General features: G+C 46.7%; 1 protein-coding gene across 1 annotated transcript in view; it reads right to left on the bottom strand.

The window, feature by feature from the left end:
* Positions 1-896: 896 nt before the first annotated feature.
* The window catches only part of LOC126175425 (WW domain-binding protein 2), a 129,037-nt gene continuing 114,039 nt past the window's right edge, over positions 897-15,894 (bottom strand). The window contains exon 7 of the mRNA XM_049922223.1: positions 897-1,646. Coding sequence (XP_049778180.1) covers positions 1,599-1,646 — 48 coding nt within the window. The 3' untranslated portion in view covers positions 897-1,598. The remainder of the gene's footprint in view (positions 1,647-15,894) is intronic.

Below are 15,894 nucleotides of genomic sequence, written 5' to 3'. Positions count from 1 at the left end.
TCAACAACCTTCCACAGTGGAAGAGCATTAAAATAAATTTATTACTCAAGATGATGCAATAGAATGATTCTGTACAATGATACTGTGTTCTCATAAGGCAATGTGACTAGTAGTTTTGTAGATTTTCAATCTAGTTTACTGACTACACAAGAATTCTACTATACAGCAAGTTTTTATCTTTACTTCTTCCATTTCTGTATTCCACTCAGTATTTTCCATCATCATTTTGCAGTTTGGTCTTCAAGATAACAGTATATGAATCATCATTAAAATTTTTGGTGTCCATATCATGCTGTAGGAAAACAAACCTTTGGAGTCATGACAGCTTCAGTTTTATATTTGAAATCTGATCAATGAACATATATTTTAAATCAGTGTTCCATTTCATATTATGTAATCGTGCATCAGTTTCCAGTTCAAGCCAGCATCCAAACAGCCTACTAACAGTATCTTATGAGTATTTTTGGCAGTGGTACATGGGAGTAGGCCACCAAACTACAAGTTTTTAGTGCAAAGATACTTTTCATTCTCTGAATTGCAGCAAAGTATTTGGGTGTAGAGACTACACGGAAAAATCCAACTTTGCTAGCAATAATTGATTCTGCATGATGAGATATGGCCGAGGCATTAAGGGATACGACAAATTAGAGACTGAATGGCAGGAAGTATGTTCTCCCAATCCATTCTTAGAACTAAAATTCTTCACTCTAGATCCAACAAACAGTATTTCTCACAGTAAACATTTTTAAAATTATGAATCTCACCATTTTTAAAAACTATTATATCTTTCACATTCACAAAACTTGCATAGTATATTGGATTTGTATACTGTAGTGTAACAATCAAGGGAAAAACTGTTAAGTACAAGTATTGCAAATGAAACTGAAATAATTACATACAGGAAAATAAATGAGTTTATTGAATGAATTTAAAAAGCTAGACTGTTACTACAACTGAAGCTGAATACTTGTGCACATCCAAAGACCCAGCTATTCATATATTTTCTGTAATAATATCTTATAAACAGACAACAATCAGAATTATGCATGATGCCTTATATACAAGGGATATCTTTATTATTTGTAACCTATGCATAGATAGTCCATATTTACTGTATTGGAAACGATCACACCCAGTACGGGAACAACAAACGGCACATAGCAATTGGTGGGGAACAGTGCCCCAAACAGATCTTATTTAAATAGCAAGTGTTAACTGACAGTTTGAAAGTGTTGTTGTACAATTAAAATTGATGCAGGAAATTAAAATACACTGTCATGTAGGTGTTTGATACACCTTACAAATACATATATTACAAGCGCACACACACATCTATATATTCCCACGGACAACTGACAAAAACCATCAAGAACCAACAACCTATTAAGCTATTATGTAAGGAAATGTCACAATCACATTAAACATTTATTACTTCATTTTCTATTGAACTGTGCATCAAAATTTCTTGCCTTGAAGAACTGCCAGTTTTGGTCTTTTGCTTAGATAATAATTAAGACAAGTTTTTATCCGCACTTTGAGTTATACATATGTACAACTATGCATGCCCAAAATGTTGTGCCTTCTCTGTAAGCAGAGTCCTACTGGTCTTTCTTCCCCGTTGTTGAATGATATGGTGGCGGAGGCTCCTGTAAAATAAAATCAATATTTCAACAGTTTTATCGCCAATAATCTTACAACACTGCTAAAGTCTGCCAACATTACTATGAAGCTGTTTCCTCTTGCTTTGTTTTGCAGCAAATAAAGGCCCTGAAATGCACTTCATGACCTGTCAACGGCACTTTTTCATAGAATACAAACAAAACCATATCCAAGAGGAAATAATGACGAACTGCTAATTTTGTACGATTCTTATTTTTGATGCAATGTCACAGCATACTTTCAAATATCTCAGCCACAATAATAATTAAGAAAAACTCTTAAGGGGAGCCAGAATGATGAAAATGACAAAATTAATGTTTTTGGTTTTTTTTATTACAAAACTATTTCGAGTTTTCTGAATAAAACAAATCAAGTTTCATCCTTCCAAGTGAATACTAAGTGTGTGTTTTATTGCTGCAAAGTTGACGCACCACGTAAACGATTGTAGCAACTTGGTGTGTCACATCGGATGGCGCGACTCGCTGGCTTCAAGCAGGGTGTCTTTGTGGAATTAGACAGTGTTTTGTTTTCCAACGTTGTATGGCTTTATTTCCGTGACAAGTGACTGTTCATATCAGTAAACATAAACCCTATACCATGTGTTGACTTGTGGAGTTTGCTTTTGTTTATGTTTTTTTTGTTTTTTTGGTTTTAGGGCGCAAAACTTCTATGGTCTTTAGCGCCCAGCCCGTGACTTAAGACAGTAAAAAACCGAAATTGAAAACCAGCAGCAATGGTAACAAAGTCATAAAATTGGAGAAACTAAAAATAGAAGAAATCCTTAAAAATCCACTACAGAAAGGGGGTGGTTGTCCCCAAAAAAAGCTTCAAATGACTGACGTCATTTCACTGTCACTAATAAACTGGAGAACGCAGTCGGCTGAGCGCGTGTCATCTGCTAAAATCGACGATAGATCAGGCGATAGCTGTAGACGGGAGCGTAACGGATTAAAATAGGGGCATTCAATTAAAAGGTGTCTTACCGTCCACAGCTGAGAACAGTGGGGACAGAGTGGGGGAGGATCACCACTTAAAAGATGTTGATGGCTAAAAAGACAGTGCCCTATCCGGAGTCTAGCTAAAATTACCTCCTCCCGACGACGCGTTCGGGAGGAAGAAGTCCAAGCGCAAGGAAGGGTTTTCACTTCCCGCAATTTATTACGGGGAAGTGTTGACCAATGCGCATGCCATAAATGAGCAACTCTGCGACATAAACCGCTCCGTGGATCGGTGAAGGGAAGCAACTGAATAGCTGGCCGAGGAAGAGAGACTGCAGCCTTGGCCGCTATATCGGCCGCCTCATTCCCACAGATACCAGCGTGTCCCGGGAGCCAGAGGAACGCCACCGAGACGCCCCCCAGGTGGAGCAAGCGCAGACAGTCCTGAATCCGGTGGACCAGAGGGTGCACAGGGTAAAGAGCTTGGAGACTGAGGAGAGAGCTGAGAGAATCTGAGCAGATAACGTACTGTATCCGCTGATGGCGGCAGATGTAGTGGACAGCCTGGAGAACAGCGTAAAGCTCCGCAGTATAAACTGAACACTGGTCGGGAAGCCGAAAGCGGTTTGGGGTGTCGCCAACAATATAGGCACTCCCTACACCTAACGATGTTTTCGAGCCGTCGGTGTAAATAAATGTGGCGTCGTCATTTCTGAACATAGAGCAGCAAATGCCCGACGATAAACAAGTGTAGGGGTACCATCCTTGGGAAATCGACAAAGGTCACGGAGCAGGCAGATCCGGGGATGGAGCCAAGGCGGTGCTGTACCCCAAGTTGTCAAGAAGGTTTTAGGAAAGCGGAAGGAAAGAGAATGGAGCAGTTGACGGAAGCGGACTCCCGGGGGTAGTAGGGAGGAGGAGCGGTCTGCATACCCTACATCAAAGGAGGCGTCGAAAAAAAGGTCATGGGCTGGATTAGCAGGCATGGAAGACAGATGGCTAGCATAACGACTCAGGAGGACTGCTCGCCGATTGGACAGCGGAAGTTCAGCAGTCTCAACATAAAGGCTTTCCACAGGGCTAGTGTAAAAAGCTCCAGACACTAAACGTAATCCACGGTGGTGGATAGAGTCGAGACGCCGAAGAATAGACGGCCGAGCAGAGGAGTAGACTATGCTGCCATAATCCAATTTCGAGCGCACTAAGGCGCGATAGAGGCGGAGAAGGACCACTCGGTCCGTTCCCCAGGAGGTACCATTCAGGACACGGAGGCTGTTAAGCGATTGCAGACAGCGAGCCGAAAAATAGGAAACGTGGGAGGATCAGCATAGTTTTCTGTCAAACATAAGACCCAAGAATTTAGCGACGTCTGAAAACAGAAGGTTGACAGGACCTAGATGTAAGGAGGGTGGAAGAAACTCCTTACGTCGCCAAAAATTGACACAAACGGTCTTACTGGGTGAGAAACGGAAGCCAGTTTCGATGCTCCACGAGTGGAGGCGATCGAGACATCCTTGAAGACGTCGTTCAAGAAAGCTGGTCCGTTGAGAGCTGTAGTAGATCGCAAAATCGTCCACAAAGAGGGAGCCCGAGACATCAGGAGGGAGACAATCCAAAATTGGATTTATGGCGATGGCAAACAGTACAACACTCAGCACGGATCCCTGGGGTACCCCGTATTCTTGGGAGAAAGTACGGGAGAGAGTAGTGTTCACCCGCACCCTAAAAGTGCGCTCTGCCATAATTTGATGAAGAAAAAGGGGCAGCCGGCCTCGAAAACCCCAAGAGAACAGTGTGCAGAGGATGCCTGTCCTCCAACAGGTATCGTATGCTCTCTCCAGATCAAAAAATATTGCTACCGTTTGGCGTTTCTGGAGAAAATTGTTCATGATATAAGTGGAGAGAGCAACAAGATGGTCAACTGCAGAACGATGCTTCCGAAATCCGCATTGGGCTGGTGTTAAAAGACTGCGGGATTCCAGCCATAAAGCTAAACGGTAATTCACCATACGCGCCAAAACCTTACAGACACTACTCGTGAGAGAAATGGGGCGATAGCTAGAGGGGAGATGTTTGACCTTTCCAGGTTTCGGAACGGGAACGACAATAGCTTCCCGCCACCGTCTGGGAAAGGTACTGTCGGTCCAAATTCGATTATAAAGGCGAAGGAGGTAACGCAGACTATGGGTTGATAAATGCAGCAACATTTGGACATGGATACTATCCGGTCCTGGGGCGGAGGAGCGAGAAGAAGAGAGGGCATGTTGGAGTTCCCGCATGGAGAAAACAGTATTGTAGCTTTCGTGATTTTGAGAGGAGAAAGCAAGAGGTCGCACTTCTGCTGCACGTTTCTTCGGGAGAAACGCTGGCGGGTAATTGGAAGAGCTCGAAATCTCAGCAAAGTGCTGACCCAACGAGTTAGAAATTGCGACGGGGTCCACTAAGGTATCATGCGCGACAGTGAGCCCAGAGACCGGGGAGAAACTAGGTGCGCCTGAGAACTGTCGAAGCCGACTCCAAACTTCCGAGGAGGGAGTGAAGGTATTAAATGAGCTAATAAAGAATTTCCAGGTTGCCTTCTTGCTATCGCGGATGACGCGACGGCATCGCGCACGGAGCTGCTTATAGCGGATACAGTTGGCCAAAGTAGGATGGTGACGAAAAATGCGAAGAGCACATCACCGCTCATGTATTGCGTCACGGCATGCCTCGTTCCACCAAGGAACTGGGGGGCACCGGGGCAATTCGGAGGTGCGTGGTATTGAACGTTCCGCAGCTGTAAGAATAATGTCGGTAATATGTGTGACCTCATCGTCAACGCTGGGAAAGTGACGGTCATCGAATGTCGCTAGAGACGAAAAAAGTGTCCAGTCGGCCTGGGCAAACTTCCAGCGTCTCTGTCGCATATATGGCAGTTGAGGCTGCAGTCTAAGGACACATGGAAAGTGGTCACTCGAGTATGTATCATCAAGGGCGAACCATTCGAAGCGCTGAGCTAGCGGAACAGTACCGACCGCAAGGTCCAAATGAGATAAATTTGTCGTGGAGGCAGACAAAAATGTGGGGACCCCAGTGTTGAGGCAAACTAGATCCGCTTGGTGGAAGATGTCTAGCAATAGAGAGCCACGTGGACAAGGATATGGAGATCCCCAAAGCGGGTGGTGGGCATTGAAGTCCCCAACCAGCAAATAGGCGGGTGGAAGCTGACCAAGAAGATGAAGGAGATCAGCTCGTGCCATTGGTGTGGATGATGGAATGTATACAGTACAAAGAGAGAACGTGTATCCAGAAAGGGAAAGACGTACGGCGACAGCTTGGAAGGAACTGTTTAAGGGGATTGGGTGATAATGGAGAGTATCATGGAGAAGAATCATGAGTCCTCCATGGGCCGGAGAGCCTTCAACAGAGGGGAGGTAATATCGGATGGACTGAAAATGAGGGAGAACAAAGCGGTCATGGGGACGCAGCTTTGTTTCCTGAAGACAGAAGATGACCGGCGAGTAGGATCGTAAGAGGACCGACAATTCATCCCGATTGGCTCGAATGCCGCGGGTATTCCAGTGGATAATGGACATAGGGTGAACAGAAAATGGAGGAATGTGACGAAGGGTGCTGTCAACTCAACGACTGCTCAGAGCTTGCGACCGACAGCATGGAATGGCATTCAGCCGAAGGCAGAAGATCCTGATCCATAGGTTGGTCAGGAGCAGCTCCTGCCACCAGCGATCGGCCGGTTGACCGGCCACCAGCAGTGCACCTCGGCGACACGGAAGACAGCCGAGGGCGATTTCCGCCAGGTGGTGCTGTAGATGGGACACGCCTTGGCGGAGAAGGAGAGGAACTGGGTTTCTTTGTAGCCTTCTTGGAAGTATGATGTTTTGATGAAGGAGGAACCGATGGTTGTGAAGTTGCGGTACGTAAAAACTCTTCACGAGTATGCTCTTTTTTCGAAGACTTGGTATCTGACTTTTGGGCTCGAGATTTAGCAGAACCCGACGAAGGGTGAACCATAGAGTGGGCAGGCGAAAGTGGTGAGGTTGAACGGGCGATCTTTGCGCTGGCCGATCTGACGACCGTGGCACTAAAGGTGAGGTCGCAAGTCTGCGTGGCCGCCTCCTTTGTTCGCCGAGGAGAAGCAAGGACAGTGCTGTATTTTCCTGTCGGAGGCACGGTGGGCTGTCGACTGGCGAATAATTTTCGAGCAGCAAAGGTCGACACCTTTTCCTTCACTCTTATTTCCTGGATGAGCTTTTCGTCCTTAAAAACGGGGCAATCTCGAGAGGAAGCAGCGTGGTCACCCATACAGTTGACGCAGCGAGGGGATGGAGGTGGACAAGCACCCTCATGGGCATCCTTGCCACACGAACACATTTGGCCGGATTGGAACAGGACTGGCTGGTGTGATTGAACCGCTGACATCGATAGCAATGCGTAGGGTTTGGGACGTAAGGGCGAATGGAAATTATCTCATAGTCCGCTTTGATTTTCGATGGGAGTTGAACTTTGTCAAACGTCAAGAAGACAGTGCGGGTTGGAATGATGTTCGTATCAACTCTTTTCATAACTCTATGAACAGCCGTCACGCCCTGGTCAGACAGGTAGTGCTGAATTTCTTCGTCAGACAATCCATCGAGGGAGCGTGTATAAACGACTCCACGCGAGGAATTTAAGGTACGGTGCGGTTCAAACCGGACAGGGAAGGTGTGGAGCAGAGAAGTACGCAACAATTTTTGTGCCTGGAGGGCACTGTTTGTTTCTAACAACAGGGTGCCATTCCGTAATCTGGAACAAGACTTTACAGGACCTGCAATTGCGTCGACACCTTTCTGAATAATGAAAGGGTTGACCGTGGAGAAGTCGTGACCTTCGTCAGACCGAGAAACAACAAGGAACTGTGGCAACGATGGAAGAACTGTCTGTGGCTGAGACTCAGTGAACTTACGTTTGTGAGCAGACATAGTGGAAGGTGAGGAAACCATTGCGGAAGAATCCCCCATGATTACCGGCGTCTCCGATGGCGCGCTCCTCCCTTGTGGGGGCCCTCACTGAGGGCACTCCTGCCTCAGGTGATTGTTCACACCTCAGGTCACACCTCCCGACAAACGGACGGAGGGACCAATTGGCACTTTCGGAAGGTATCAGCTCGGGTAATCACCCCTCCCTGGGCCTGGCCGTTACCAGGGGGTACGTACGTGTCCTACCTGTCTACCCGGGGCGGACAATTACGCGTTACCCCGTCACCGGCTACGCATGGAAGTGCGTGGGTCGGCCTTCAGACACGCACAGGGAGGAAAAAAGGAAAGGGAAAGGAAAGAAGAGGGGTCTCAAACGCCGCAGCGGAGAAAAGGGCAAAGAGAAGAGGAAAGGAAAAGAAAAGGACAGAGGAAGGACGAAGACTTGCAAGTGTAGAAAGCAAGGAAGTTGGAACAGTTTCGAGCGTTCGTCTCCGGACGTAGGCACAAACCATACTCCAGATGGGGAGAAAGGGAAGGAAAGAGCCAGAGGTGAGGGGAGGAGGGGCGAAGATGCGGGATGGGGAAGGATGCGGAAATGCCCGGAAAGGAAGGAAGGCCACATTAGCTCGGGGTCCCGTGCTCGCTACGCACGTATCCACAAAAGAGTTGTGGACCCCCTGGGGGGACGATGATGGATTGTGTTATGATGGAAGGATATGCAGGTGCACAAACAACACATCCACATTTTAGTTTCGAACAGTAAGGGTTTGCTACAAATGGAGGAGGGTTCTCCGATCAGCTCATCCAGAAGTACCACTTAGGAGACACAGAACAATAAGGGACTGGGCACAGCGGGCAGCCAGGTAAGACACATGGGAGGATAAAGAACGTTTTATATCAAGTGTGAGCTCCAGGAGTTTCACTGTTTCAGAAACGAAAAGAGCAAGTGGCTTGATGTTAAGACAGTTGAAGAAAGCCATTGTGCCACTGAAAATTAATAAAGATGGTTCTGTAAGTGGAAGGAGACAAACACATGGAGAACAGCAATACATTGCAAAGTTGTCGATGAAAAGGGAGCCATAAATGCCCAGCAGGAGACAGGCCACAATATGGTTAATGGCTATAGCAAAGAGGACAATACCCAGGACAGAGCCCTGAAGCACCGTCTTTCCCTAGTTAAAGAAGGCCGACAAGGATGAACTAACATGTAACCTGAAAACTCTTTTAAAAAAAATGCGGCCACTGAAACTCCATGTATAGAGAATACGGAAGATACCAGTAGCCCTCCAGGAGGTGCCATACCAGTAGTCCTCCAGGAGGTGCCACAAGCTTTCTCCAAATAAAGAAACATGGCCAGCCTGGTATTTCTGCAGCAAACTGTTCATGACATGGGTTGACAAAGTGATGAGATGGTCAACTGCAGAATGGAGTGCTTGAAATCCACACTGTGCAGTGGTTAGAAGATCACAAGATTCGGGCCACCATACCAACCGACCATGAACCATATGTTCCATTACTTTGCAAACACAGCTGATGAGAGAAATGGGGCAGTAGCTAGAAGGAAGGCGTTTGTCCTTACTGGCCTTAGGTGCCATTTGCCCAAATTCAATTATACGTATGAAGGAGAAAATGCTTGCCTGCAAGAGAAAGATGCTGCAACACCTGGATATGAACATCATCTGGCCTTGGGTTGGAAGGTTGGGATGAATTGAGAGCATGATCTAGCTCCCTCATAGTAAAGAAGGCATTGTAGCATTCACAAATCTGGGAGGAGAGGGTATCACCCGAGCTGCCTCCACTCGTTTCTGATGGAGGAAGGCAGGATGATAGCGGATACAGCTCGAAATCTCCGCAAAACAGCAGCCTAAGATGTCAGAGAAAGCAATAAGGTCCACAATGCCAACTGGTATGGTCAGGCCGGGAATGGGAATGAACCTTGGTCCCAGAACACCAAAGCAGGTTGCCCCACACAACAGAAGAGGGAGTGGAACTGTTGAAAGAACTAATACATGAAATCCAGTGACCTTTTTTGCTATCATGAAGAATTTGATGACATTGTGCACGTAACTGTTTATAATGAATACAGCTCACCATCATATGCTGACAGTTAAAAATCCAGAGAGTATGTGTCTGAGAACGAATTGCATCACGGCATGCCTCAGCCCACCAAGTGACCAGGACATAACATGGTAAAGATGAATGGCAAGGTATGGAATGTTCTGCAGTGGTAAGGATGACATTTCTAAGATATTCTACCTGGTCATCACAACTGGGGAAATGTTGTTCATTGAAGGTTGTCAAGGAGGAGTAAAGCCTCCAATCAGCCTCAGAAAGCCACAATTTGGATTTACACTTACGTAGGGTAGGAGTCAGCAATCAGATAGCACATGAAAAATCGTCACTTGAGTATGTGTCAGAGAGAACAGACTACTTGAGACGACAGGCAAACTAGGCAGTGCAGAACAAGAGGTACAAATGGGGATAAGTGTACATGGAGACTGAAAGGACATGGGTGTTCCAGTGTTAAGACAAATGAGGTTGAGTTGATAGATAAGGTCAGCCAAGAGAGCACCTCGGAGGTTTTGGAAGAGCCGCAAAGGGGATGGTGCACATTAAAGTCACTAAGCAGAAAAAAGGTGGACAAAGTCTGCTCTGGTGACACCAAATGACAGGGGGAGGAAGGGATGTAGACGTTGCAAAGAGAGAAGGTGAAGCAAAGAAGGAAAATGCGGGCAGCAACAGCTTGCAGCTGAGTGTCCAATGAGATGGTTTGACTGTGAACATCAATCCCAAATGAGCAACATGATGGATGGAATGCCATCCTCAGGTGGAAGGTCAAAGCTGTTTGGTTTGGTGCTTACAGGTGCTCAGTGGCAAGGTTATCAGCAGGTCAAAGCGGGGTGGAAGAAAGTGCGAGAGGTCAAAGTGATCACAAGGAAGCAATTTTGTTTCTTGGAGGCAGAAAAATAAATGGATGCTATGATTCCTAGAGCAGCCTTCATTCCTCCTTGTTGGATTGAATGTCGTGAACATACTTTTGGAGGAGAGTCATGATGGGGAAAGTGGAGGGGGGAACAAATGAAAGGTTGTCACCTTGGCAGCTGCCGAGTGCCAGCCTTCAAAGACTCCCTGCTACAGGGCTAGAGGAGCCTGTTCCAGGAGATCTACAGAAAAGTCTGCATTCTCTCTGATTCAGCCTGCCAATTCCAGGGCAGAAAAACAGAAAGTGCACCAACAAAATGGAGGTTGGCTGGTGACACTGTTGAGGAGGATCTCTGGAGTCAGGGGAAGAGAAGACCGCCTGTCTTCGTTTGATTTCTTAGAGCCTTTGCAGTTGTCAGATGACTCAGATGTTTGTGGGCTGAAGGGACATAAGAGGTCTTCATGGGAGTGTTCCTTTTGTCCTTTCTAGCCTGCTGGTTGTGAAGCAGATGGTTTTGCCACCAGGGCCGAAGATTTGGTGGGTTGTTGCACAACTGGGAGGAGGAGGAGACAGGGATGCTGTCATGATACTGGGCAATTTTACAATTGCAGTGTCGAATTTGAGGTCACAAGTCTGCTTGGCCATATCCTTTCATGGAGCGAGGCGTAGCAAGTACAATATTGTAAGTGACAGATAGTAAAATGCCGGGCTTTTGATCAGCGAACAACCTCCGACCAAAGGGTAAGATAATATTTCCTTCACCTGGATCCCTAAACAGCCCACTCATTGAGACACATGGGACATTCTCTGGATGAGGCTGGACAGTCATCATTGCAACTGATACAACGGAAAGGAGGAGGCAGGCAATCTCCCTCGTTAGCATTTGTACCATAAGTAACACATTTGGTTGTGTTTTGACAGGAGGTGCAAGTGTGGTTGTAATGCTAACAAATCTAGCAATACATCTTGTTGGAATGTACGGTCAGACAATGATGACTTCATAGCCTGCTTTGATCTTTGATGGAAGCATTACTCTATCATTACCTGATGGACTGCAGTGATACCCTGATCAGGAAGATAAGTTTGGATTTCTCCCTAGGGCAGACCATCGAGCAGCCAAGTATAAATAACACCAAGTGAAGAATTAAGCATTCAATCAACCTCAACACGAACAGAATGGCCATGGAAGAGCAATGATGCTAGCAATGCTAGCAATTGTTGGGCTTGAAACACACAACGTCTCAAAAGCAAAGTTCCATTACATAAATGAGAAGGGTATATCACAGGACCTACAATTGCATCAACATCTTTCTGAATAATAAAAGGACTGATCATAGCAAAGGACTGACCACCTTCAGTACATGATACCATGAGGAACTGAGATGCAGCAGGGAGATTCAAATAAAATTTAGCCTCATTCTGGTTATGTTTAGTAGATGTAGACTGAGATGGTGATTGGCACATTATGAGAAAATCCCCCATGATTGCTAGCGTCTTTGATGGCAAGCTGTTTCTTAAAATTCATCAGTCTAAAATAAGTCTGGGCCTCTGAAAAAGCCAAGGTGGAAATTAATCCCACCGCGATGTAAAACACGAAGACTGGCCACACCTGTCTCTAGAAGGCAATCCTGTGCATGAATCCCATAGGGCCTTGTTGCCTGTTGCCGGTTATGAAAAAGCCTTTCCAGTGGAGGCTGAGCAACGGTATGGTAGGTGGGTGTGTTATGGTGTGGACACTGTTTTATACACCTGGCACGACATAAGTAGCTGTCGCCTGACGTGAAGTGGCGGTTCATCAACCTCTGCACAGAGGCTTGTTCTGAATGCCCCAGTGGCCAACCAAATCCCTTCATGGTGCACCACGATCAACATCTTTAAATAAGAGGGTCTTGCAGACCCATACACCGTGCACCCATAATTGAGCCGAGATCGCACAAATGCCCTGTAAAACTGCAGCAGACAAGTCCTGTCTGCTCCCCGTGTACTGTGGCTAAGACATTTTATAATACTTACAGCCTCAAGTGACGGTTTTTTTCCCACGTCCTTAAGATGTCGTAACAACCTAAGCTTAGAGTCAAATATGAGGCCAGAAACCTCACTGTGTCTTTAAAAGTAAGGACAGTGTCCCTCATCCTCAACTCAGAAAAGTTTGAAATAGGACTAGAACATTTAAAAAGAACACACACAGACTTCTTGGTGGAAAACTAAAAGCCATTCTTCTGCGCCCAGTCATCCAAATGTCAGAGTTAGCTGCAAACATGTCGTAGTGAGGCTTAAAGAAGAGCAAAACACAGATAAGTCATCCACACACAAAGAACACTGGACAGGACTTTGCACTGTGGACGTAATGCTATTTATAGCCATGGCAAAGACAGTCACACTTAAAAACGCTATCTTGAGGGACACCGTTCTCCTGCTCAAAGCGATCGGACAGGATGTCACCAACTTGATATCTAAAATATTGTGGCAAGAGGAAGGACTGAATAGAAATGGGAAGACAACCTCATGATAAGCTGCCTCCAAGTAGTACCATAGGCCTTCCCGATGTCAAAAAATATACCTAAAAGGTGATACTGGTGTAGGAAAACCTACTGTATAGCCACCTCCTGGAGGGTAAGGTTATCAAAGGTGGAGAGATACCTCCTGAACCCACACTGAAAGCGACTAAGGAGTTGCCTGCATTCTAAGATCCAGACATGGCGGCGATTGACCATCTGCTCCAATTTTTTTTTTTTAGGGCGCAAAACTGCTGTGGTCATTAGCACCCAGTCTGTGACTTAGGAAACAGTAAAAAACCGAAAATGGAAATCAGCAGCAATGGGAACAAAAGCCATAAAATTGGAGAAACTAAAAGCAGAAGGAAGGCTTAAAAATCCACTACAGAAAGGGGTTGGTTGTCCCCAAAAAAAGCTTCAAATAACTGACATCATTTCACTGGCACTAATGAACTCTAGAACGCGATCGGCCGAGCGCGTGTCATCTGCTAAAATTGACGATATATCAGGAGACAGCTGTAGATGGGCGCGTAACGGATTAAAATAGGGGCACTCAATTAAAAGGTGTCTTACCGTCCACAGCTGAGAGCAGCGGGGACAGAGTGTGGGAGGATCGCCGCTTAAAAGATGTCGATGGCTAAAAAGACAGTGCCCTATCCGGATTCTAGTTAAAATTACCTCCTCCCGACGACGCGTTCGGGAAGAAGAGGTCCAAGCACAAGGAAGAGTTTTCATGTCCCGCAATTTATTTTGGGGAAGTGTCGACCAATGCGCGTGCCATACATGAACAACACGACGACATAAAACGCTCCGTAGATCGGCGACGGGAATCGATTGAATAGCTGGTCGAAGAAGAGAGACTGCAGCCTTGGCTGCAATATCGGCTGCTTCATTTCCGCAGATACCAATGTGTCCCGGGACACGAAGATGCCCCCAGGTGGAGCAAGCGCAGACAGTCCTGAATCTGGTGGACCAGAGGGTGCACAGGGTAAAGAGCTTGGAGACTGAGGAGAGAGCTGAGAGAATCTGAGCAGATAAAGTACTGTATTCGCCGATGGCGGTGGATGTAGTGGACAGCCTGGAGAACAGCGTAAAGCTCCGCAGTATAAACCGAACATTAGTCGGGAAGCCGAAAGTGATTTGGGGTGTCGCCAACAATATAGGCACTCCCTACACCTAACGATGTTTTCGAGCCGTCGGTGTAAATAAATGTGGCGTCCGTCATTTGTGCACATAGAGCAGCAAATGCCCGACGATAAACAAGTGAAGGGGTACCATCCTTGGGAAATCGACAAAGGTCTCGGAGCAGGCAGATCCGGGGACGGAGCCAAGGCGGTGCTGTACCCCAAGTTGTCAAGAAGGTTTTAGGAAAGCGGAAGGAAAGAGAATGGAGCAGTTGATGGAAGCGGACTCCCAGTGGTAGTAGGGAGGAGGAGCGGCCTGCATACCCTACATCAAAGGAGGCGTCGAAAAAAAGTCATGGGCTGGATTAGCAGCCATGGAAGACAGATGGCTAGCATAACGATTCAGAAGGACTGCTCGCCGATTGGACAGTGGAGGTTCAGCAGTCTCAGCATAAAGGCTTTCCACAGGGCTGGTGTAAAAAGCTCCAGACACTAAACGTAATCCACGGTGGTGGATAGAGTCGAGACGCCGAAGAATAGACGGCCGAGCAGAGGAGTAGACTATGCTGCCATAGTCCAATTTCGAGCACACTAAGGCGCGATAGAGGCGGAGAAGGACCACTCGGTCCGCTCCCCAGGAGGTACCATTCAGGACATGGAGGGTGTTAAGCGATTGCAGACAGCGAGCCGAAAGATAGGAAACGCGGGAGGACCTGCACAGTTTTCTGTCAAACATAAGACACAAGAATTTAGCGACGTCTGAAAACGGAAGGTTGACAGGGCCTAGATGTAAGGAGGGCAGAAGAAACTCCTTACATCGCCAAAAATTAACACAAACGATCTTACTGGGAGAAAAACGGAAGCCGGTGTCGATGCTCCAAGAGTGGAGGCAATCGAGACATCCTTGAAGACGTCGTTCAAGAAGGCTGGTCCGTTGAGAGCTGTAGTAGATCGCAAAATCGTCCACAAAGAGGGAGCCCGAGACATCAGGAAGGAGACAATCCATAATTGGATTTATGGCAATGGCAAACAGTACAACACTCAGCACGGAGCCCTGGGGTACCCCGTTTTCTTGGGAGAAAGTACGGGAGAGAGTAGTGTTCACCCGCACTCTAAATGTGCGCTCTGCCATGAAGTCGCGAAGAAAAAGTGGCAGCCGACCTCGAAAGCCCCAAGAGAACAGTGTACGGAGGATACCTGTCCTCCAACAGGTATCGTATGCTCTCTCCAGATCAAAAAATATTGCTACTGTTTGGCGTTTCCGGAGAAAATTATTCATGGTATAAGTGGAGAGAGCAACAAGATGGTCAACTGCAGAACGATGCTTTCGGAATCCGCATTGGGCAGGTGTTAAAAGACCGCGGGATTCCAACCACTAAGCTAAACGGTAATTCACCATACGCTCCAAAACCTTACAGACACTACTCGTGAGAGAAATGGGGCGATAGCTAGAGGGGAGATGTTTGTCCTTTCCAGGTTTCGGAACAGGAACGACGATAGCTTCCCGCCATCGTCGGGGAAAAGTACTGTCGGTCCAAATTCGATTATAAAGGCGAAGGAGGTAATGCAGACTATGGGTTGATAAATGCAGCAATATTTGGACGTGGATACCATCCAGTCCTGGGGCGGAGGAGCGAGAAGAAGAGAGTGCATGTTGGAGTTCCCGCATGGAGAAAACAGTATTGTAGCTTTCGAGATTTTGAGAGGAGAAAGCAAGAGGTCGCACTTCCGCTGCACGTTTCTTCGGGAGAAACGCTGGCGGGTAATTTGAAGAGCTCGAAATCTCAGCAAAGTGCTGAC

Source organism: Schistocerca cancellata, chromosome 3, assembly GCF_023864275.1.
Source record: "Schistocerca cancellata isolate TAMUIC-IGC-003103 chromosome 3, iqSchCanc2.1, whole genome shotgun sequence".
Taxonomy (NCBI): domain Eukaryota; kingdom Metazoa; phylum Arthropoda; class Insecta; order Orthoptera; family Acrididae; genus Schistocerca; species Schistocerca cancellata.
This window is presented reverse-complemented; position numbering and strand designations above follow the sequence as displayed.